Raw genomic sequence first — 25,878 nt, 5'->3', positions numbered from 1 at the left:
ACCGTGGTAGGATACGTCCTTTCGTGGGCTTCAGCTGCCTTATTTAGCAGATAGAGGTCGTATCACAGTGATTGTGAGCTCCTTAATGGCAGGAACTGACTTTTATTTGTGTTAGACACTGTCGCCTGTCCCGGGTACAGAACAAGAACTGTGTAGGTACTCTGGGCCTACTTAAGTTGTTTTGGCTCACAAAACTTTGAAAATCTGCCAAGAACTATTGATCTCCACCTCCCACCCAGCTCTTTAGTCCCTCCTACTCCACCCCGCCCCCCACCCTACCAAAAGCTCAGATAAAGGAAATTTGGCTTACTGGTTTAAATAGTTCACAGGTCTCTCTTGATGCCCATCCAAGCATCCCAGAGCCTGTCCTGTCCTAGGCATTCAAATATTTGTAGTCACTAGATAGTACGTGCTCAGTTAATCATTTTTAAATGCATGAATCACTATCCATTTCAAGGAGGAAGATAGATATCCTTAATTAGCAAGTTTTAATCATGGGCCTGGCAGTATGCTATTCCCACTGAAGTCTTACAACAACTCTAAGAGAGAGGCATTATTCAGTTCCCATTTGGCAGATGAGGAAGTTGAGGCAATGGAGAATAAACTTGTTTTAGGTCATTCAGCCTCTGAATGGTGAGGGCAAGAATTCAGACCCAGGTCTGAAATTCCAAAGCCCCATGTTCTTAACTGCTAGCTGAAAAAGGACTAGATGTAGAAATATTTTTGAATGTGTTCTAGCAACTTCTGTTTTGGGATTAACTGTTGTAGTTGTGCGATGGCTATCATCAAGATAGGTGATCCCAAACCAAACATTGCATGCTGTGGAAATACTCTTGTCTGTCTCCTTTTCTTCCACACTATCTGTATTGCTTGTTTAATAATATTTTATATCCTCCACTTTGTACCCATGTTATTCAGTCCTTTTATCTTTGGTGAATACTGATTCAGTTGTGTTGCGTTGTTCTGCCAGACCTCCAAAGCAGATGTTTTTAGTTATAGTTGAAATAAGAGGTGATAATGTTTAGGCATTATTTCTTTTTCTTTTCTGTACTACTTTTAAAGGGACTATATTCAGGACCTTGGAAGCACTGCCAATATGTCTGATGTTCAAGAAGCCACTAACCAGCTCCTGGATGTGAACCTTCATGAGAACCAGAGGTCTATACAAGTGACAGAAAGTGGCCTCAGAAGTGAGTCTGAACATCTCCAAGTCACTATTGGAGCCACTGTGCCTACTGGTTTTGAGCAAACAGCTGCAGATGAAGTGAGAGAGAAATTGGCGTCACCGTGCAAAATCAGCAAAGACCGGGGCAAGATATATTTTGACATTTCAGTGGAAAGTCTGGCTCAGGTTTGAATGAAGCAATGTTTAAAATAGTTTTCTAAATATATCATTTTATGGTTACTTTCTAGTTTACAGACCTCTCTGGAATCCTTATTGCTTTTCTTTGCTCTGCCGCAAATCAGGTAATTTTAAAGTATTACTGCATTTTCCAATGGGTACTGATTTGTAAGTGTAACTACTAGGTTTGCTATATTTTTTAGAAGTGATCCTAGTATTTCCTGAGGATGAATTCACCAGAAAGGATCCTGTGAGACTTATGAAGAAATTCTTAGTATCTGCTACGCCTCTTAGAATTTATTTACTTCAGCATCTAGCTGAAGTTTAGACTTAAGTGGTGAAGCGTAAAGGGAGAAATTTTTCTTTTTATCTGTGTCAAATTTATTCTTGCTCAAAAGTAATTAGGAATCACTGAAGGTGAGAAGTGAAGGTCAGCAAACTGCCATCCCACTAAAGTAAAAGCTAAGCTGTATCTCATTACTACATAAGCAACATGAGGGCAGGGATTGTTGCCTGTTTGTTTTTTTTTTTTCTTTTTTTTGGTCAATATTTCCCAAGCTTTTAGTATCTGGCATATAGTAGACACCCACTACATATCTGTGGGATGAATTGGTAAGCAAGTATTTTTCATCCAGTGTTTTAGATAATAACTCAGCAGCTTTGTAAAGATAGGCCCTACCATTATCCTCATTAATTAAGGATTAATTATTTTTATTCCTAAAATTGAGCTTAGGAGTAAGTAATTTGCACAGGGTTGCTTAGCTAATAATCGCAGAGCTGGAGCTCAAACCCTATACAGTACCCCAGAGAGCCATGAGGGCAGTATAAAGCCCCACTTCACTGTCTTCATCTCTCCCTCCCCCCCCAAACCCATGTTGCCCACATAACACTTCAAGCTTCTATCCTGCCATCTGTCTTTTTTCCTTTTCTGTAGAGGAACAGAAGCTGGGAAAAATTTAAAATACAAATTATAGGTATTAGCTGCTTTAAAATCTTTGTACCTGATTTTTATATTTAAATGCTGATAGTTTATGCGCTTCAAAAGCTTTTGCAGAAATTTGTTTCCAACATTTTTTTCCCTCCCCAGGTTCACTGTCTGAGATCAGTTGATAACTTATTTGTGGTTGTTCAGGAGTTTAAGGATTACCAGTTCAAAGAAACAAAGGTGAGCTATCCCAAACACAGTAGCTGATCTTCAGCCGTCTTCCCAAAGAGGTTATTTCCACTTTTCACATTCTGTGTATCGTTTAGCATTACTGCTGCTTTTATAATATAGAATACTGGGAGACTTTTACAGTAAAATCCAGAGATTTATTGATAGTCTATCGCAAAAGTTGCTTTTAAAAATCATTATTGCAGGGGATGGGGAATGGATGAAGGGAGTCAACAGGTACAGATTTCCAGTTACAAGTAAGTCCTGGGGCTATAATGTACAGTATGGTGACTGTAATTAATACTGTATTGCACATTTGCAAATTGCTAAGATAGTAGGTCTTAAAAGTTCTCGTCACAAGAAAAACATTTTAACGGTATGGTGACAGATGTTAACTAGGCTTGTGGTGATCATTTTGCAATGTAAACAAATACTGAATCATTATGTGTACACCTGAGACTAAAATAATATTATATGTTAATTGTGTTCCATTTTCTGAAAAGATGAAAGAATAACAGAAATAAATATCAAGAAATAAATATCAATATTGAAAAACTTATAAGAAATAGAACAAATTGTTTGACTTTCTTACAAAAGATGGACACCTTAGATGAGCTTTGCTGATGTATATGGTTTCAAAATAGAATTGCTTCTAGGCTGTGAACCAGAGTAGGTGACAGTTTGTGTCATCTACAAATAACACTTTCTCTCACCATGCTCCTTTTGCCCTGCTTTCTTCTCTAGCTTGTTTTTTGAAATAAAGCCAAAGTAATATCTAAATACTCCTTCAGTTGTTAGGATAACAGCTTTATCCCCAACTTGTATTTAGCGTCTGATTCCTAAATATTGAGACGCTGCCTAAGCTGAACGCTGAAAATAGATCACAGTGAGTCTTTGGTATTTTTCCAGATTGCTTTTTGGTCTGGTTTCCAGAGTCAAATGCTTGAAAACTTTTTTCTTTCAGTTTTATTGCCTATATTAGAAATAATCTTTTTTAAAGTTGTGATATGCTGCCTAATTCTCTAATTTTTATTTATTGACAACAGGTTGATTTCAAAAACCAAACTGATATGAACCCCCAACCTAGAAAAAAACAGACCTAAAAGAATTGAGACTCAAAATAGATGATAATTTTATTAACTAAAAATGTAACTTCTTTTTTTTTTTTTTTTTTTTTTTTTGCGGTACGCGGGCCTCTCACTGCTGTGGCCTCTCCCGTTGCGGAGCACAGGCTCCGGACACGCAGGCTCAGTGGCCATGGCTCACGGGCCTAGCTGCTCCGCGGCATGTGGGATCTTCCCGGACCGGGGCATGAACCCATGTCCCCTGCATCGGCAGGCGGACTCTTAACCACTGCGCCACCAGGGAAGCCCTAAAAATGTAACTTCTAACACTAGTTTTATAACCCTTCAGCCTTCTGATAGGCATTGCCAACCATATCATATCTATAAAACTAGTGAATAACAGGCAGGGTGCTGACAGTTTTTGCTCTTAAGTATTTCAAAATTGTGATAGTCAATTCTATACATGAATAAATGTTAACATATTTTTTAAAACTATAAGTGTCCATCTTAAATTCTTGCCTCTAACCTACTAGGGTGTTATTAATATTTTCTTCAATTACTGTGTTTTTGTCATCTTAGAATTTGTATTATTTTGAGTGTTTTTGGAGGTGAATTTGTTATTATGGAATGGTTCTATATGAGCCAGGTATTCAGAGTTGCCTTGTAAGTAACTGCAAAAGATATTACTGGTGGAAGTCCCAGAAGAAGAGCAGCAGGGATTAAGGCAGATTTTCTTTCTTTTTTTTTTTTTTCTTTTTTTAAAAAATAATTTCACCTTTTATTTATTTTTTAAAATTTATTTATTTTACTTTTGGCCGCATTGGGTCTTTGTTGTTGCACACGGGCTTTCTCTAGTTGCGGCGAGCGGGGGCTACTCTTCGTTGCGGTGCGCGGGCTTCTCATTGCGGTGGCTTTTCTTGTTGCGGAGCACGGGCTCTAGGCGCATGGGCTTCAGTAGTTGTGGCACTCGGGCTCAGAAGTTGTGGCACATGGGCTTAGTTGCTTCACGGCATGTCGGATCTGCCCAGACCAGGGCATGAACCTGTGTCCCCTGAATTGGCAGGTGGATTCTTAACCGCTGCGCCACCAGGGAAGCCCTAAGGTAGATTTTCAGATCTCTGCAAGGGCAACTTCTCTTGTGTATAACCATGAGAAATTGTTAAGCCCTCCACTTTGTGGACTTAATTTGGAACATGCCCCCAATAAAACCTTGTTTTTAAACATTCGCTTCTAGTTTTCATTCTGTTGACCATCAGTTTTTCTTTGTTGCATTATACTTTCTCATGGCTTATAAAAGCCTGTTAGTTTAAGCATTCTAATGGGTTCTCTTATTTTTAAATATTCAGATGATACCATGAATTTTATTAGCCTTTTTATTAACTGATTAAAAAAAGGCTAACATCTGTGATTAAAATTTTTTTAAGCGAGTTTATACATGTTCTTAGAGCAAAACTGTAAAGACTGAAGAGATATACAGTGAAAAGTATTCCCCTGTTTTCATACCACGTGTTCCCCTCCTTGGAGGCAACAACTATTAGCAATTTCTGAGATATCCTTCTAGAGATATTTTATGAATATGTGTATTTTATTTACATATTTACACAAATGGAAGTATGACATACATACTGTCCTGTGCTGTGCTTTTTCTCATTTATCTTGGAGATCATGGCAATATCATTGTTGGATTTGACTGTATCACAATTTAATCGGTCCCATTTTAGGACATTAAGATTTTTCACAGTCTTGCTATTACAGTAGTGCAATGAACATCCTATATACACCCTTGTACATATTCAGTCTGAGGGTCATTTTTCTGTTTAATAAGTTTATCCCATTGATGTTTATTGACATGACAGAAATGTTTGGTCTTGGTTCTCTCACATTTATGCTACACGCCTTCTGCTTTCTTTTTCTTTCTTTTTAAAAATTTATGTTATGTGTTTTCTTTGCTTTTTCCCCGTGCATGTGTTTTAAAATATTTGGAAGGCTTGTATTTGCTCTCTAGCTGTTACCTTTATAAATACAACTTATTCTACTGTTTACACAGTATTTTTGAATCCCTACTAAGAGCAGTGATGAAATTGGCATATTTCCCACATCTCTCTTCCTTCCCTTTCACCTTCCAGTTTTATAATTTTTCTTAATGTTGAACCACATGCCTTTAAATCCTTTAAATATACTTTTTAAAAAATCATCTTTATTTATTTATTTATTTATTTAAAAGATTGGATGAAACCCGAAAAGCTTTAATGCTGCATGAAAAGTCACTGAGATTATATTCTGGAAGCACCAAACTGCCTGTGTTTTGCACTTTCTCTGCTAAGCGTTAATTTCTAACCTTTGACCTTGGGGAATGAGAGAAGAGGATATCAGTGTGCTTAAATTACTTCCCATCTTCTGTTCCCTTTCCCCTCTAAGGACAGGCCACTTTGTAACATTTACATTCTGTTTTGCAGTCATAATCCCTGTATTTGTTTTCATTTTAGTCCTATAGTTAAATTGATTATAGGCACACTACCTGTCCTTTTGTTACAGTTTTTATCTCTTGACTGGCATGAGTTCACAAATGTTTGTCTTTCACCTTTCTATTTGATTAATAATTTGGGTTTAAAATTTGGAGTCACGCTTTCCTTCCTTAAGAATATCATAGACAATGTTTGTTCTCTTCTAGCATGAAATGTTGCCATGGAGAATTCTGAAGTCATCCTGTTATTTTTCCTCCTTATTTGTTGCTTTCTTGTTATTTTTGCTTGATGCCCAGATGATTTTTTTTTTTCAATTTTGAAGTTCACCAGGGTACATCTCCTTGTTGCTAATTCCAGTTAAGACATGTCAGTCTGTAGAGAAATTCACTTCCATTTATGTTTCTTGAAAGTTTTCTTGAATTATTTTTTTAGTATGTTTTCTTTATTTTAAATCCCTCCATCAGGGATAAACCAGTTATACATACAGCAGGATCTCTTTGATTGTCTTTGATGTTTTATCATGTTCTCTCTAATCCATTTTTAAATTTTTGCTAATTTTTATTGTATTCGCTTTACTTTTCTTCACATCCCTTACTGTGTTTTCAGCGGTGGCTTTTATATGTGGTGCTTTCAATATGGTCTTCAATTTTGCAGTGGTTTGTTTTTTTATTCCACTTTTCTTTGAACTCTACAAGATCCTGTTTCATCTCCTTCTGGCAGCTCCCCTCATCTTTTTCCTGCTTTTATATCTGTGCTTTGAGCTCTTATTTTGCAACTGAGCTCTTATTTTGCAAAAGTATCTCCTTATTACATTTTTTGATGTCATGTCAACATATTTGATCATGGTTTTCAGCTGCTCTGTGGCAGTGTCTTTCTGGTCACTGGTTTTTGTCCGCTGTTTTTCTGTTCCTTTTCTCCTTTTTTCCGTTCATATAAGTCTGGTGCTGATAACTTTTGATAATTGCTCATCTTTGAATGAGGTAGTCCCTCTTGGGCCTCCTCTTTATAGGAGGTTCAGGAACTGTTCCAAGCTAGCAAGAAATCCCTCTGGTTCACTGTGAAGTTCCTTTTGACAAAAGGTTGTGGTGAATGAGTTCTCTTCCTTTTTTTTTAAATAGCTTTGTTGAGGTGTAATTTCCATACCACTTAATGAGTTCTTTTAACCATTACTTCTCCCTAGCTGGAAGCATTCACCAGCTTTAGGGTTATTCACAATGTAGAGTATATCTCCCCATCTCTACTCTGTTTCCAGCAAATAGAGCATGTCTGTGAGATTCCTTGTTCAGCCTCCATTTCTCTCCTCTGCTGCTTCTGGGTACAAACAAGATCCAGGGACGCTCCCTCTCAGTGCATGTACTTCTTCCCTGCTGTTCCAGAGAAGAGTTTATTTCCTACTGCTCTGCAGACTGCTCTCCCCTTTGAGATCTGTAGTCATTCTCCCTCTGTTGTCTTTCTGCACCTCTGCTTTACCTTCACTGAGCCTGGGAATTCTTATGTTATAATTCTTATGTTCTGTTTCTAGGTTACAGATATCATGTAGATTCTATTAGGATGGAGTTGGTATTTCTGTTGTTCTTTTCTTTTAGAGTGGTTTCTGAAGAAAGAAAGGGGCTGTACCAGTGTTATCCCACCATGTTAAACCTACAAGTCCTATAGATGCCCTTTATATGGAAATTATTTGTAAATAAAATTGAATTTGCCCAACCTGAAATTACCATTATTTCATCAGGTTTCAAGTAGTATTACAGCCTTCACTCACTTCCAATTCAAGTCTCAGCTCCATCAGTCAGCACTGATTTCTTTCTACTTTGATCTTCAGTAACATATACTGTCTGTGCCAGTGCTCTGCACCAGAACTTCTGATGGAAATGTTGTATGTTTATGCTGTCCAGCATGATAGCCATGTGAAGTGTAGCTAATATGACTGAGAAACTGAATTTTTAATTTTAAGTCATTTAAAATATTTCAGTAGCTGTATGTGACTAGTGGCTGCTGAATTGGACAGCACGGCTCTGTACCACCCGTTTTAACATTTTACCACATATCCATTAGCTGTTTACTGAGCACCTTTTTTACACCAGACACTGCTCTAGATGTGTGGTTTATAGCAATGGTCAAGACAGCCAAGGTCTTTCCACCCTGTGCTTACCTTCTGGGAGGAGCCTAAACCTAATAACTTTAGATAATGTTAAGTTCTCTAAAGAAAATAAAATGAGAAAAGAATGACTTGAGAGGATTACTTTAAGTAGAGCAGGTCTCTCAAAGGATGTGCCTTTTAAATTGCTGTTAAATAATGAGAAGAGAACCAGCAATGCAGAGAGGCCATATGAAGCATATACCTTCCAAGCAGAGGTACGAAGCTAGGGAGAGAATGATCCTGAAGTGATGTAAGAGACACAGGCAAGAGTCGGGTTATTTGGGCTTTTTAAGGAAGTTAAATTTTGGGGGGTGTAATGGGAGGCTGTTGAGGGGCTTTAAGCATGATCAGATTTACTTTTCTAAAAGATGACTATAGATACTATTTAGAAATTGGATAGATACGTTTTTAACTGCTTAAGGTTTGGGTTTTTTCTTTTCAAAAATAGTTAATATGTATACACAGCACAAAATTCAAAAGGAAGTCAGTGAGAGGTAAGCTGCCCTCCCTCCCCTGTCTTTCATCTCCTCATTTCCCCTCGCTGGAGGTAACCACTGTTAATAGTTCCTTATTTGCTTACATTTTAATCTTGAATCCCAGCCTCTGATCTACCATTCTGTCTTGTATTATTCTGTAGTAGCCTTAATTTGTGTAAATCTTAATTTTCAGTGAGACTTTAATTTCCTCAATTGCAGACATTATATTATTTACTCTTTTGTCCTGTACTCCTGCCACCCCCAACATAACAATTAACGTAGTCTGTAGGCAAAGTAGGGGTTTATTTGTTCAATTAAAGTGGTGAGAAATGAATGAAATGAATGGATTTCATTCTCTCTTTTATAGGAAGAAGTTCTAAAGGATTTTGAGGACTTGGCTGGGAAGCTTCCATGGTCAGACCCTTTAAAAATATGGAAAATTAACACATGTTTCAAGAAAAAAAAAACAAAGCACAAAAAGATCAATCAGAATTCAAGTAAACAGAAGATTGAAAGTGGACGAGGAGACAAAACAGATGAGAGAGATGTCAAAAAAGAGTTCACTAACAATGTCTTAGATTCACAGATCTTAGACTATTATGAAAATGCAGCCATCAAAGAAGAGATATCAACATTAGTAGGTGATGATTTGACATCTTGCAAAGATGAGACTGAGGAAAGCTCAAAAGAAGAAACTGATCCTGAAGTGCTGAAGTTTAGAGTCACATGCAACAGGGCAGGAGAGAAACATTGCTTTTCCTCAAATGAGGCGGCAAGAGATTTTGGGGGTGCTGTTCAAGATTATTTTAAGTGGAAGGCTGACATGACCAACTTTGATGTGGAGGTAAGTGCAGGCTCTTACTGTGATGATTCAAGAAGGCTCTCATAAATGTGTAGAATTTTCAAGACTAACCCAATCTTATGGACAATCAAACTGAGGCCACAAAGCTAATAGGGTATCGTTTTTTTTTTAACATCTTTATTGGAGTATAATTGCTTTACAATGGTGTGTTAGTTTCTGCTTTATAACAAAATGAATCAGTTATACATATACATATATCCCCATATCTCCTCCCTCTTGCATCTCCCTCCCTCCCACCCTTCCTACCCCACCCCTCTAGGTGGTCACAAAGCACCGAGCTGATCTCCCTGTGCTATGTGGCGGTTTCCCACTAGCTATCTATTTTACATTTGGTACTATACGTATGTCCATGCCACTCTCTCACTTTGTCCCAGCTTACCCTTCCCCCTCCCCATATCCTCAAGTCCATTCTCTAGTAGGTCTACATCTTTATTCCCGTCTTGCCCCTAGGTTCTTCATGACCATTTTTTTTTCTTAGATTCCATATATATGTGTTAGCATACAGTATTTGTTTTTCTCTTTCTGACTTACTTCACTCTGTATGATAGACTCTAGGTCCATCCACCTCACTACAAATAACTCAATTTCGTTTCTTTTTTATGGCTGAGTAATATTCCATTGTATATATGTGCCACATCATCTTTATCCATTCATCTGTCGGTGGACACTTAGGTTGCTTCCATGTCCTGGCTATTGTAAATAGAGCTGCAGTGAACATTGTGGTACATGACTCTTTTTGAATTATGGTTTTCTCAGGGTATATGCCCAGTAGTGGGATTGCTGGGTCGTATGGTAGTTCTATTTGTAGTTTTTTAAGCAACCTCCATACTGTTCTCCATAGTGGCTGTATCAATTTACATTCCCACCAACAGTGCAAGAGGGTTCCCTTTTCTCCACACCCTCTCCAGCATTTATTGTTTATAGATTTTTTTGATGATGGCCATTCTGACCGGTGTGAGATGATATCTCATTGTAGTTTTTGATTTGCATTTCTCTAATATTAATGATGTTGAGCATTCTTTCATGTGTTTGTTGGCAATCTGTTTATCTTTGGAGTAATGTCTACACGACGACTCAAAACCTATGGGATGCAGCAAAAGCAGTTCTAAGAGGGAAGTTTATAGCAATACAATCCTACCTTAAGAAACAAGAAACATCTCAAATAAACAACCTAACCTTACATCTAAAGCAATTAGAGAAAGAAGTACAAAAAAACCCCCAAAGTTAGCAGAAGGAAATAAATCATAAAGATCAGATCAGAAATAAATGAAAAAGAAATGAAGGAAACTATAGCAAAGATCAATAAAACTAAAAGCTGGTTCTTTGAGAAGATGAACAAAATTGAGAAACCATTAGCCAGACTCATCAAGAAAAAAATAAGACTGAAATCAATAGAATTAGAAATGAAAAAGGAGAAGTAACAACTGACACTGCAGAGATACAAAGCATCATGAGAGATTACTACAAGCAACTATATGCCAATAAAATGGACAATGTGGAAGAAATGGACAAATTCTTAGAAATGCACAACCTTCTGAGACTGAACCGGGAAGAAATAGAAAATATGAACAGACCAATCACAAGCACTGAAATTGAAACTGTGATTAAAAATCTTCCAACAAACAAAAGGCCAGGACCAGATGGCTTCACAGGCTACTTCTATCAAACGTTTAGAGAAGAGCTAACACCTATCCTTCTCAAACTCTTCCAAAATATAGCAGAGGGAGGAACACTCCCAAACTCATTCTGTGAGGCCACCATCACCCTGATACCAGAACCAAAGATGTCACAAAGGAAGAAAACTGTAGGGTATCATTAACAAGAGCATGGGCTATTGAGACAGAGCTAGATCCAACTTTTGACTCCCTAACTGTGTAACTTTGGACAAGTTATTCTCTCTGAGCCTCTCTTTCAAATGGAGCCAATAATAGTTTATACCTGTGTGTCCTGAAGGTTAAATGAGATTATACATTTTAAGTATCTGGTGTGATACCTGGTCTATACTACATGCTTAATAGATGAGAGCTATTAAGACTTGAATTTTCTAATTTCTAATCTAGTGCTTTTTACATTATGTGGACTCTCAGATTATAAAATTCAAAAGAATTAAAACAACTATTTTGTTTTGTGTGTCTTGGTTTCAGACTTTGCTTCTGAAGTGGAATACATTTTTAAAACAAACCTCGACCTTATAAAATCAGGACATCATTGCTAATACTCATGTTAGAGCCAGCTGTCCTTTTTCTTAAATTCTGCTAGATTCCCAAATCCAGATACCTCTTTTTAGCACGCTTACCCTCCTTGGTCTCAATCTTCTACTATAAGGGTGATTCACATGTGAGCCATACTAACAAGTCTTTCCATCTCTGACAGCTTAAAAGGCCCCTAGCAGCTGACGTTTTCACCAAGGAGTCATTTACTGTTGCTTTTGGGACACTTGAATCTGGGGCAAGTTGCCTGTTCTCTCTGTAACTTTTTTTTTGCACATCAAATCAGAAGAACAAGTCCCCATTCTTTTTTTTCTTGTAACAGCTGTTATGAGAATGAATAGGCTAACTAGAACAGTGATGTCCAGAAGTTAGCATGGGAGCTCAGAGTACAGATTCTGGAGCCATGCTACATGGATTTAAATCCCAGTTTACGAGCTGCATAACTTTGGGCAAGTAAACTGACCTCTTTGTACCTTAATTTCCTTATCTATAAAAGGAGGATAATAATACCTAGCTCAGAGGGTGTGGCTATGAAATGAGGTAACAAATATAAAGTGTGTAGAACAGTAGTTTGCATATAGCTAGGTAAGTGTTAGCTGCTGCTGTTAAGATCATGGTGAGGAAATTTTAGGTGGAAGATTGCAGAACATATTTTATTTCAACTTTTATTTTCGTTTGAATAGTATATATTTAACTGTGTGTTAGAAAAACTATAACTTAAGACCAAAAAGAAACACTCTTTCACAGACATTACTTGAGTCAAGTTTTAAAAAGTACTAAAAAAATAATAGGTTTTAAAGCAAATGTGGCCCATCGTTAACAGTTGGTTCATCTAAATGAAGAGCATACTTAAGAGTTCGTTGTGCCAGTGTTCTGGTAAGCATTTCTGGATGTTTGGAATTTTTTCCAAAAAAGTTAAAAATTTCAAAAATGCATATTAAAAACCTGGAAACCTTCAAAATGTGTTTCTCATAAAAATTCGGGGGGAATCTGGTTATAGCTAACTTGTGAATACGGTGAATTAAAAGGAGAATAAAATAGATTTAAAAAATTTTAAATACAATATTCTTAAATGATTCCATTTATATGAAGCTCAAAAAAAGACAAAATAGTTTATCATGGTAGTGGTCAGATTAATGATAATTTGTGGTGGGTATTGACAGAGGGCAAGAAAAACTATAGATATGTTTATATGATGGTTACACAGCATTTATATGTAAAAATTACTGCACTGCATACTTAAGGTTTGTGCGTTTTACTGTATGCAAAGTATACCTCAGTAATAAAGTAACAAAAATTAATAAAGCCTCAAATTTTAAAATCTTAGTGATAAGTACAGTTTGAATAACCCTAAAACTATTTTATTCTTCTTTTATAGGTTCTTTTGAATATCCATGATAATGAAATTGTTGTGGGCATTGCATTGACAGAAGAGAGTCTCCACCGAAGAAATATCACACATTTTGGACCCACAACTCTTAGATCTACTCTTGCCTATGGGATGCTCAGGTAAGAGAATGGGTTTGCCATGTAGATGAACGTGACAACTTGGTTTGAATTTTCCCTTCAAAATGTAATTTTTTGTGAGGTACTGTGTTAGAATCTAGTAGTTAAGGAACAGGATAAAAAGCTAAAGCTCTCTTTCTTTGTATCCAGTGTTGATTCCTTGAGATCCTGAAAATATCACTTAATTACTATCTCAATTTTCTTGATTTTAAAATGAGAACAGTAGTTTTCATCTGCCTCTTGAACGTGGTTATCACGTTTCTGTTTAGAAAGGATATACTGCGTGTTGGGAAATAGAACAAATTTTGCTTTGTTTCATTTCTATGCAGTGAAGCAGATGAAAGCAGAGATTTTTTTAATGTGTATAATGTATAAGTGAACACAGAGAGCTTTTACTTATATTTTAAAATTTTATACTCACATGGAAAATTTTCCACTTTTCCAAGAGCAAGATATAACTTTCTTTCTCCTTTGCCCTTTTCCCTTTGATTGGGTGTTTCTTTCCACCACTAGGACGAGTTGTTTTCTCTAGGTTTCTGTTTGCCAGACTGCAAAATGGGTTTGATATTAGACTTAAAGGATTATTAGTGAGGAGTAAATTGCAAAAACAGATGAAATATACCTGTTACATACGGTGCCTGGCATAGCCTGGTAGTTAATTGTATTTCCTACTCCTCCAATCTTTGCTTCCTCTTCTACCCTGCTCATCCATGGAGTCCTAGTTCAATACAATTGGAACCTGTCAATTCAATGACAACAATAGAAAACTGCACCCGTTTGATTAAGCAAGAGCTCCTAGTCTTCATTCATTTAACAAACATTTATTATCTACTGCCAGGCATTATGGTGGGAGCCAGGGATATGGAGAGTAATTTTGGGTGCAACTGTTAGAAACCTAATTAAGCTAGTTTAAGATTAAAAAAAAGTGATGATTGTGTGGGAGGGGGAATTACTGGCAAGATACTGAGAAGTCTTGGGAAATCCACAGAAAAACTAAAAGCCGTATCTTAAGAAGGGTAGGAACCAGGTCTTAGAAAACCACCAGAAACCTAGACAGTCACTTTTATCTACCCTGGGAGCCTACGGGTTCTTGTTTTGCTCATCTGTGCAAATGGCTGCCCGTCATCTAAATTTATGTATTTCCAATTTTAAATAACCAGCCAGCCCCATACTGCCTAGGTCTTCCAGCTCTTTGTTCCCACGTCTTAGAAGAGAGAATCTGGTTGACATAGTTTCAGTCATGTGTTCACCCAGACGCAGCAGCAGTGGCTAGGAGTACGGGGTTGCTTACTACCAAGAGGGTTGCCAAGGATTCTGTTGCCATGTGTTGAGGGGCAGGAATGGAGAAGTAGAGCTGGACAGGTATTACAATAAGAATCCAGAGTTAGTCCCCAGGAATCTCAGTTTTGTAAGGGAGAACCATAATATAATGTGGAAAGAATAGCAGGACAAAAGGAGGAAGGATAAACCTTGTCACCTGTCTGAGGAGGGGATGCTTCATAGAAGAGGTAACATTTAAGCCACTAACAGTAATTCCTCTAATCCTGACTCTGTCACCTACTAGCTTTGTGTCCATGGACAGGTTGGCATCAGCTTATCTGTAAATGAGAATAATAATAGTAACCTATCTCACAAGATGGTTAAAAGGACTAAAAGAGATAATGCATGCAAAGAGCTTAAATCCATGCCTGGCAAATATTAAGTGCTCAAAGTAAAGCAGTTATTTTATAGCAATGTTATTATCTTTCAAATTGAATTAATTAGGAAAGGAATACTGAATGAATAATTTCCAGTAAACTTATATTGATACATGTTCTACTTCACACATTTGAGTTGTTTTAAATGTAACAACACAGGTCTATATACAAAATAACATGTGTTTTCTAAAAGCATATACACACATATATTAACAGATCTAGAAGCTATTTCCATTTGTAAGTGAAATGGGATTTTGGATGGTAATCAAAGGGGACTTTTAGTTATATGTAATGTTTTTGTAAGTGCTAGGATATAGAGTCAACATGTAATTACCAATTGATTTTAAAAATAAATATCAATTGTTTCTTCATGCTAGCATAACAGGCCTTTGATCTTACAGCTTTAGGAATAGTCGTGGAAGTCTTGTCTGTTCACATAGGCTGTTTTCTTCTCTAGGCTCTGTGCTCCTCAGCCTACTGATATAATAGTTGATCCGATGTGTGGAACAGGGGCAATATCAATTGAGGTAATAACTTTTCTTTAGCTTTTATTTATTTACTATTTTTTAAATTTTATTTTTGTCTGCATTGGGTCTTTGTTGCGGTGCATGGGTTTTCTCTAGTTGCGGCCAGTGGGGGCTATTCTTTGTTGCGGTGTGCGGGCTTCTTATCGTGGTGGCTTCCCTTGTTGCGGAGCATGGGCTCTAGGTACGTGGGCTTCAGTAGTTGTGGCACGTGGGCTCAGTAGTTGTGGTTTGCGGGCTCTAGAGCACAGGCTCAGTATTTGTGGTTTGCGGGCTCTAGAGCACAGACTCAGTAGTTGTGGTGCACAGCCTTAGGTGCTCCGTGGCATGTGGGATCTTCCCAGGCCAGGGCTCGAACCTGGGTCCCCTGCATTGGCAGGCATATTCTTAACTACTGCACCACCAGGGGAACCCTTCTTTAGCTTTTAGATAAGGAAGTGATACATCCAGAATGTTCTAGAACTCATGGGTAAATTAGACATAATGAAATCACCAAGGTTAGGTCCATGGACCCAAGAGTTTTGAGTGAATTACACTAGTAAAGGTGGAACTTTTGTGATAAGGATGTAGCCACTTATTACAAATAGCCAAGGACTAGATTTAGGTTATAAGTCATCTTTAGTCACTGGATTACAGAGGAGGCTGAGAATTACAAACTGGTGAGTCCCATTTCTGTAACAGACAAACTGGTAGACTTGAACAGAAAAGATAATTGAAGGTACAAGCTTGAACTGGAGGAGGGCATTTCATCTCTATAAAGTGAGACTATGCTTCTTCATCCTCCTAGGTTCTTGTAAGATGGGGAAGCCTGTGACCATTAGTTAGGTTTGTTAGGAAGTCTAGCAAGGTTACAAAGTTTACAGAAAATACCATGACATTGAGAGGACTCAAAAACTGCCTAAAGCAAAGCAAGAAATAGAAAGGCATTTTCTAATTGGAGAACATTTAACAGGAGAGTCTCCTTGAATCCGTATTATTGAATCAATATTACCTAAACTTTTATAATAAATAATTTGGAAGAGGGCGCCAGTAAAATGGCTTAAATTTGTAAAAAATTTAAATTAAATTTAAATTTAGGGCTTCCCTGGTGGCGCAGTGGTTGAGAGTCCGCCTGCCAATGCAGGGGACACGGGTTCGTGCCCCGGTCCGGGAGGATCCCACATGCCGTGGAGTGGCTGGGCCCGTGAGCCATGGCTGCGGGGCCTGCGCATCCGGAACCTGTGCTCCGCTACGGGAGAGGTCACGGCAGTGAGAGGCCCGCGTACCGCAAAAAAAAAAAAAAAAAAAAATTAAATTTAAATTAAATTAAATTTGTAAAAAATTGCTTTATGTATAGTATATGTAAAGCCAATGGGAATAAACTGCAGGGAGATACTACAGATTCTGTGACTGAGCAGAAACTGGACAGATGAGCAAGTCCAAAACAACCCACAAAGGGAAAAATAATCCAGACTGCAATTAGAAAATGACATCGGCTACCTGGGAATTTGAATCCCAGAAGGAAATCATAGTAGTCTAGATGACTGCTGTTTTCTGCTAGTGTCAGCTAGAGAAATTTACTCTGGCTAAAGAGCCACACAGAGAAAACTCAGTTGTTGTCACAAAGAATTCTGGGAACAAAGCAGAGTGTGCTTCTCTAGCATTAAACCATGATGTGTCTATGGTCTGGAATAGCAGTGAAGGTTACTACATGTCAAGAAATATACAACAGAGCTAGAGAGAGACCGGAAGAGTTCCCAGCCCCACCAAAAAATAAAAAATAAATAAAAAGAAAATGTTTGAGGCATTTCCATGTGGGGGTAGGCATGAGGATGTCAATATGGAAAAACCTAAGTTGGTATATGACCAAAATGAATGAAATTATGAAAGGAATTGAAAGGGTATATAAACAGTTTGTTCACCAAAGTATAAAGTATTTGATTTATAATACTGCCTTTAAAACTTGGAAGTACTATAAAACCCAAAAATCTAAATAGGTTTAGAAGAAAAAATGAATACTCGGCAATCAGAATCACCAGAGAGGCTTTCATCAAACTCTACATCATCCTCCCTACATCACCCTTCTCCATTACCCTCAAGGGTCTGGGCAAAAGAAAAAGCTAAGAAGCCCTGTGTCCATAGATATGGGGGTATTACTGTTTACCATGGAAGAGGTGTTTGTTACTCATCCCTAAACCAAGGGCAGAACTGTCTCTGCTTTCACGTCAGAAACCTTCTGTTAATCTGCATAGAACATTGTTCAGGCCTAGGGTAGTATGTCACCCCATTGCACAAATAATATGGAAAGCTCGGTATTTCTGTTCTGCTGACATGTTTTTGATTTAAAATTACAAAATCCTGGCTTTCCCTGGTGGCGCAGTAGTTAAGAATCCGTCTGCCAATGCAGGGGACATGCGTTTGAGCCCTGGTCCGGGAAGATCCCACATGCCACGGAGCAACTAAACCTGTGCACCACAGCTACTGAGCCTACACTCTAGAGCCCACAAGCCACAACTACTGAGGCTGAGCGCCACAACTACTGAAGCCCACACACCTAGAGCCCATGCTCCACAACAAGAGAAGCCACCGCAATGAGGAGCCTGCACTCGCAGCAACTAGAGAAAGCCCGTGTGCAGCAACGAAGACCCAACACAGCCAAATATAAATAAAGAAATTTATTTTTTTTTTTTAAAAAGTGACAAAATCTGGGCTTCCCTGGTGGCGCAGTGGTTGAGAGTCCGCCTGCCGATGCAGGGGACACGGGTTCGTGCCCCGGTCCGGGAAGATCCTACATGCCATGGAGCGGCTAGGCCCGTGAGCCATGGCCGCTGAGCCTGTGCGTCTAGAGCCTGTGGTCCGCAATGGGAGAGGCCACAACAGTGAGAGGCCCACTTACCGCAAAAAAAAAAAAAAAGTGACAAAATCCTTTCAAGAATATGGTGGTTATCATTCAAAAGCCTATATAATAGAGATTACACTTTATTTAAATTCTCAAATATTCCAGGTTATCGGATTATATAAAAATTCCATAATCACAAAAGGATATAGGTTAGTCAGTTTGATTTGGTTAAACTATGTTTGTATTTAAAGTCTGTAATACCTACTGTGTGGCAGACACTGCTGGGTGAGGGACTGAGTGACACACCAGACCTATCCTTAAGGAGTTCCCAGACGTTTTGAGCCACAGACAGGTATAGAAATAATTAAAAAGAGAGCAAGTGCAGGGGCAGATACATGTACAGAGTGCTTTTGGAGGGGCAAATGAGAGACAGCTTGGAGAGTTGTGCTTGATGTCACAGAGGGCATGACATTTGAGCTGGGCCTTGAGAGATGAGTAAGAGTTCAGCAAACAGAACAGAAGGGCATTTCAAGCAAGGGGAATAGCAAAGTTGACAGCATGCAGTATTTTGCTACTTTAGAAAAGCATTGGATTATTGGATTGGATTGGATTGTCTTGTGTATTGACAAGTGATTGAAATGATTTTACCTTTAATCATTTTTTGGTTTTGTTTTTTTTTTTTTGCAGTTGGCTACTTCTGTTTTCATATATACTCTTGTCTTTCAGGGGGCTACAGAATGGTCTAACTGTTATCACATTGCTGGTGATAATAATCCATTGGCTGTGAATAGAGCAGCAAATAACATCTCATCTTTATTGACCAAGAGCCAAGTGAAAGAAGGGTAAAATTTTAATTTAAAAGATTTTGTAGCATCTCTTAGACTTAGATAATCAGTTTTCTTTCTTTCTTTTTTTAAAATTAATTATTTATTTCTTTTTGGCTGCGTGGGGTCTTCGTTGCTGCACACAGGCTTTCTCTAGTTGCGGCAGACAGGGGCTATTCTTCATTGCGGTGCACGGGCTTCTCATTGCAGTGGCTTCTCTTGTTGCAGAGCACGGGCTCTAGGCTCCTGGGCTTCAGTAGCTGTGGCACACAGGCTCAGTAGTTGTGACTTGCAGGCTCTAGAGCACAGGCTCAGTAGTTGTGGTGCACAGGTTTAGTTGCTCCGCAGCATGTGGGATCTTCCTGGACCAGGATCAAACTTGTGTCCCCTGCATTGGCAGGCGAATTCTTAAGCACTGCACCACCAGGGAAGTCCAATAATCACTTTTCTTATTGGCTTTATGAACTAACACACCCAGTGCATTGTGACAGTATTATAGCCAAATGAATATATTGAAACTCCATTTAAATTTTAAAAGTTGATTGAAACTAATTTGTATTTTTAAAATATTTTTAACTATAATTTCCCCCACCCTAATGCAACTATTTTTATTTCTGTCTTCCTTTTTCTTTCCTTATTCAAATATCTTTTTTCCCATGTAGTGGAAGAACTGCATAGATTCATTTTAATTTCATAAGTTTTCCATTAGTGCATGCAGGCATCCAGCTGGGGATTTAACAGAGGCACAAGACTCCTCCTAACTGACTAGTGGTCTTTTCTCTGGAAATGTTTTAGTATTGAATAAGTGATGTAGTTTGGAGAAGGCACCCGGTGAAGGGGGTGAGAGAAGGGGCCCTAGCTGTCCTCCTAGCTGTCGGGGAAGAGGACCGAAGTGGCGGCGGTGCACTCTCATATCTGAAACTTAATTGAACACCAACAAGGAACTCAATCTTATGCTACATGCTATAAGGATTAGAGAAATACCGGGGGGGAAGATAATCTAATGTTCAAATATTTGCATATCCCACACGTATTAGCTTTCATGTCCTCTTGTTAGTATGTTTCAGGACCATTTTTGATGATTGTAGTCTTACTAGACCACATGGGCCCCAGGACCTAATTCATTCATAACTCAGACTGACACATAGACACGCTTTGTAATCATTTTCTCAATTCAAAATTTCTAGGTTCTTGTAAAACAAGTACATATTAAAATATTAATATTTTCTAATGCAATTAAACAGTTGAATACATTAAAAAGTTTTCAAACGCTTATGTTCTTATTCAGTGTTTTTAATGACTGCATAATATTCCATTGTACAGAAATATTACAGTTTATTTAGCCTTTCCTCTGTTATTTGGCACTTAAATCTCAAAGTTGGAAAAGACCTGAAAGCTGTCCCTACAGTCCCTAAATGTCCTGTAGGAGATCCTGACCAGTGATCTTCCAGCCTGTATAAACACCTCTTATGACTCTGAAGGCTGTTGATTCCAGCTTAGCACAGCTTTGAGTGCTAGTCATATCTTTTAGGGAACTTGAATCTCTCCCTGTACCTTGTACAGATCTGGGTTTTTTCTTCCACTTGAGTCCATAAGGGAAAATCTTATCTCTGTGTCACAGTGATGATTAACATCAGATATTTGAAGGGCTACCAACCCTCCTCTTCCTCTATCGCAGCTCTCCACATCCTCTCTCCTCCAAGCAAAATATTCCAAGGTCCTTCAACCATATCCCTTTGATATATGTGCATTGAAAGTCTGTTAGCCTCTGGGAAATTTCCCATCCTGAGATGTATGTTGCTATAGTACCTTAAGCCCTAGCCCACTGCTACAAATTGGATTTGACGACACACCATCTGTGCCAGCCTTTCACCATTCTTTCAAAGTCTCAGCTGTCTTTGGGAAGAATTGGTTGAAATAGCACTTGGTCTGCAGTTTCCTATGAGATGCCTCATCACAAAATTGTTTCTCTGGTCTCCTCTGCTTGGAGTCCTTCATTTTCTTACAAAGTGGCAGAAATATGTAGCGGTAAGCAGATTTGTTAGGTCTTACAGGTGCTTCATATCCAGGAGCACAGGAAGTCGTTATATCCCATGATTGACCTCACAGCTGCCTCCATGACCCTTAATGTGAGGTTTATATTTGTAAGTAGAAATCAGTTGTTCTTAAGAATATTTGTTCATTTTATGCAAATTTTCATATTTATTATTTATACATGGTATGCCTTAATATTATTTTATGTCTGTATATTGCTTATCCTCTTTTCTTTGCTAGTTTTTTTTTCCCCCCTTTGATTAGATTGCCAGTGCTTTGTTTTGTTCTTTCATATACTATTTGTTCTGTGGTTTTATGCTTGATGCTTTTTGTTTTTTATTCCTATTTCCTATTGAGGTCTTTTCATTTGTTATCTAAAATCTTAAGTTATATGCTGTAAATGTCTTCTTTTTTTTGTTTTTTTTTGGTTTTTTTGCGGTACGCGGGCCTCTCACAGTTGTGGCCTTTCCCGTTGTGGAGCACAGGCTCCAGACGCGCAGGCTCAGCGGCCATGGCTCACGGGCGCAGCCGCTCCACGGCATGTGGGATCCTCCCGGACCGGGGCATGAACCCATGTCCCCTGCATCGGCAGGCGGACTCTCAACCACTGTGCCACCAGGGAAGCCCAATGTCTTCTTTTTAATAAAAGTTTTTACTAGAGCTGACTTTTATGCTAAGTACTCCTGTTGACCATATCCTATAGATTTTGATAAATCTGTTTTGGTCACTTTCTAAATGGTTGTTTATATACTTGATTCTCTCTTTTCTAATTGTTTAGGACAGTGCTTTTCAAACTTTAATGTTCAAATGAATCACCTGGGTAACCTGTTAACTACACACAGATTCTGATTCAGTAGGTTTAGGATGGGACCTGAGGGTCTGCATTTCCTGGCAAGCTTCCCAGTGATGTTGATGCTGCTGGTCTGTGGCCCAACTTTGAGGACCAATGGTTTAGATCATTTTTTATACATAAGTAGTTAAAAGCTTTTAGTTTATTTTTATATTATGTTTTATTGTGATTAATGAATTTTTATGGTATATTTTGTTTTATATTTGAGATTTTTCCTGAGGCATAGTACATGACTAGGGTTTCTTTGAAACCTGATATTTTTAAGCAAATAATTTTTCTAGTTTCTGAATATTTTATCATATTTTTCATATCCTCTGCATCTTCACTTTTTGTCTGTTCAACCTGTACTATTTCTATCTTAACTTGATTTTTAAAAAATATTTATTTTTTAAATTTATTTGGCTGCATCGGGTCTTAGTTGCAGTACACGGGGTCTTCATTGAGGCATGCGGGATATTTCATTGTGGCAAGCGGGCCTCTCTCTAATTGTGGTGTGTAGATCTTTCTCTCTCTAGCTGTGTTTGTGGCACGTGGGCTCTCTCGTTGAGGCGCAGGAGCTCAGTAGTTGTGGCAATGTGGGCTTGGTTGCCTCGCAGCATGTGGGATCTTAGTTCCCCGACCAGGGATCAAAGCCACACATCCCCTGCATTGGAAGGCAGATTCTTTACCACCGGACCACCAGGGAAGTCCCAATCTTACATTGACTTTTAATATTTTTTGCCTTTTTTGTTTTGTTTTATTGTAGCTATTGGTGCTTGTGAGTGTAATACATATTTTTAATATCTGTATTTTTTTCCTATTATGTAGTGATTACCTCTATTGCATTTTATTTTTTCTTAAATTGTTTATTAAATATCAATATTACATTTAATTTCTGCTCATAATCTTGATTTGCTTTTAATTTTTAGCCTGTGCATTATTATTGCCTGTTATAATTTTGTTTCTTAAACTAGTAGGTTTGCCTTAATGGGGAGGATTTAAATCATCTATATTATTATATTCATCCTGCCTTCTGTCATTATTTTTTTGATGTTAACTTTTTTGTTCTCTTGTTTTTTTATAGTATGATACATGTTTTTTAATCTTAAGACCAGTACCTCTATATTTCCTAATTTTACATATCTGTTTCTTTAGGTCTCCTGTTATTTCTGTGTAGACTTACCAAACTTTATCCTTCAGGTGTGTCACCTCATCAGCTTTTTTCTCTTTAGTGTTCTGGTTTTTTCCAGTGTTTCATCAACAATGTTTTTACATCATCAGTTAGGTAATTAACTGCCTCAACACTGTTTTCAAGTTGTGTACTACAGTTCTTTGTGTTAACGGTCTTTTCCCCTTAATCTGTCTTCTTAAATTGTAGATGAAACAGATATAGACAGCTTTTGAAAACCAATCTTAACTAATTTTTTAATTTACTTGTTTTTTACGGACTGTCATTATAAAAGTTTTAGCTTATGACCTATGCTTTCTGCCTACCTGCTACTTCAAAAATTTTTACTAAGTTGTTGATGTTGTCACTGATATTATTATTTTAGTTTTTGTATTTTATAGCAGTCTCTTCAGAAGAAAAGTCTTCTAAAATTTCATTCTTCAGGATATGTTGAAGCACCTTTTCTTTTGTCGCCACAGCAAACTGTCCTGGGGCTTGCCCATAGATACTATTCAGTGGGATATCTGCAACTTGCCACTAAGAACTGGCTCTGTGGACATTATTGTAACAGACATGCCATTTGGAAAAAGGTGGGACTTGTAAAAAAATGAATTTTACTTTCATTTGTTATATTAGTACCCACTTGTCTTCTAAATCTGTTGTATTTTCCTTGAGCTTATTCTGTCAGAAATCTTCCGTTTCTTTTAGCAGACTTAACAGTTTTTCACTTAAGAATGTAACAATATGATAGATCGACCCATTTTGTTTCTTATGAGAACTCAGGAATGTACTACACTTTGATCCTGACCATCACAGGTTTATCCACTTTGTAGCCCGTTGTTGAATTACATTAATACTTCAGAGAAAGGTTGAGGAAAACTTGGTTATCAGGATATTTTTTAATCACTGGTTTCATTTACATAATGATTGCTTATACTCATTAAGGGGACAACTTACATAACTATTAACATAACTATTATAGTTGTCAGATCTTTTCCGTAACCAGTTCATCCCATTCAGAATTCTAAACAACTTAACTAAATCTAACCATTTCATTGACATGTAATGACAAAGCTCTGGCTCTAGAAGGCAACTATTTTTCATACCTCAGGACTTTCTTATTGCAATAAAAATGAGTTTTTAGTAACTTCTCATTTCATATAGTCCTAGATACTTATTTTTTGCAAAAGTGAGTGACTCATTAGACCTTCTTTTATAGGATGGGCTCCAAGAAGAGAAACTGGAACCTTTATCCAGCTTGCCTACGGGAGATGAGCCGTGTCTGTAGGCCAGGGACAGGCCAAGCTGTACTACTGACCCAGGACAAGAAATGCTTTATCAAGGTGCTGTACGTTAGCTTGAAAACTCAGCCAGCCCATGACAACTTTAGGACCTTTTTAAGTACACTTGGGGATATTTCAATAAGATTTGTTTTCTCCCAGTGTTTCTTACTAAGACCCCTGGTTGGTAGAGAAGCAGTTATCAGCTAATTACTTTTCTACTTTTTGTGTGTACACAGGCATTATCTGGAATGGGACACCTGTGGCGGAAGGTACATACCGTCTGGGTCAACATAGGGGGTCTTCATGCTGCAGTTTATCTTCTGAAACGTACACCTCAAACTTTTGTTCATCCTTCAGAACAAGATGGAGAAAGATCTCCTTGGTGATACAAAGACTGAAGATGATTAGTAGCGCTGCCAGTGCTTCCTGACAGTGGACATGTCAGCATGACGAACTTGCTTTGAGAGAAAAATAGTATTAATAAAAGTGAAGTTTGGTGTAAATCTCTTCACCCTAGATAGCAAAAGGTGTGAATAGAACGGAACAAGTCGTAAGAGAAAGCAGAGCTTTTCTTTGGAGCTGTTGTAGTTGGACAATTAGTAGTTTTCTTAAAATGCTTTAAAGATGCTAAGCCTACTAAAATACTCTGGGATTTGGGTTTAGAACATTTTATTTTCAGGCTTTATAGCAGTTCCTGTTTTCCACTGTAGCAGGTGGAAAGCTACCCTGGCCTAAGGGAAAGGCAGAGAGCATAATCAGATCATGAGGTTACATTTCATTGCCTCTGCAGCTTTGTTATTTAGTTGCTTAGGTTCTTCACCTCAACTTTAAAAAATGAAGCGGGCTTCCCTGGTGGCGCAGTGGTTGGGAGTCCGCCTGCCGATGTAGGGGACACGGGTTCGTGCCCCGGTCCAGGAGGATCCCGCATGCCGCGGAGCGGCTGGGCCCGTGAGCCATGGCTGCTGAGCCTGCGCGTCCGGAGCCTGTGCTCCGCGGCGGGAGAGGCCACGGCAGTGAGAGGCCCGCGTACCGCAAAAAAAAAAAAAAAAATGAAGCATTATTACACTTTGTAAAATGGTGTTTGCCCCATGACAAGATGAAATCTCACAAGACCTACAGAAAAGTTTACTATCTGCTTTAAAAATTACAATATGCATGTTATTCAGATTAATAGAACTAAATAGACATTTCTATTTGTAAACAGCAGGGATTACACTGGTAGATGAAGTATGGGACCAACAAGCCATATTTAAATAAATTTTTCTTTCAGTACACAAAGGTGGTGATGCCTTTCAAAGTCAAGCATAAACCTGTCAAAGTATTTTTGTTGGCTTCTCTAAAGGACTACAGAACAAACTGATGTATCTTTGAATTAAAAACTTCGTGTAAGTTATTTTCTCTCAGTCACTATTCATATTTAATTGCTTTTGCAGTAGCAGAAAGTCCTTCCCAAGACAGTGGAAAATGAAATAACCTAAACATCAAG

The 25,878-nt window shown here is 38.1% G+C and overlaps 1 protein-coding gene across 1 annotated transcript; it reads left to right on the top strand.

Moving 5' to 3' along the window:
* The first annotated feature begins 1,096 nt into the window (after positions 1-1,096).
* THUMPD3 (THUMP domain containing 3) lies at positions 1,097-24,778 on the top strand. The gene is made up of 9 exons (XM_065886142.1): positions 1,097-1,351; positions 2,430-2,507; positions 9,005-9,481; positions 13,088-13,218; positions 15,370-15,439; positions 18,981-19,096; positions 23,589-23,699; positions 24,329-24,452; positions 24,629-24,778. The coding sequence occupies exons 1-9, from the start codon at positions 1,097-1,099 to the stop codon at positions 24,776-24,778; spliced, it is 1,512 nt and encodes a 503-aa protein (XP_065742214.1).
* Positions 24,779-25,878: the final 1,100 nt, after the last annotated feature.

Source organism: Phocoena phocoena, chromosome 10 (genome assembly GCF_963924675.1).
Source record: "Phocoena phocoena chromosome 10, mPhoPho1.1, whole genome shotgun sequence".
In the NCBI taxonomy this organism is placed as follows: domain Eukaryota; kingdom Metazoa; phylum Chordata; class Mammalia; order Artiodactyla; family Phocoenidae; genus Phocoena; species Phocoena phocoena.
This window is presented reverse-complemented; position numbering and strand designations above follow the sequence as displayed.

What these genes read in the sequence shown, in the direction of transcription:
- THUMPD3 (XM_065886142.1), top strand. Translation starts at nt 1,097, where the DNA reads ATGTCTGATGTTCAAGAAGCCACTAACCAGCTCCTGGATGTGAACCTT. An exon ending in ACCAGTTCAAAGAAACAAAG is followed by an intron (nt 2,508 to 9,004) that starts GTGAGCTATCCC and finishes TCTCTTTTATAG; the next exon opens with GAAGAAGTTCTAAAGGATTT. An exon ending in ACAAGAAATGCTTTATCAAG is followed by an intron (nt 24,453 to 24,628) that starts GTGCTGTACGTT and finishes GTGTGTACACAG; the next exon opens with GCATTATCTGGAATGGGACA.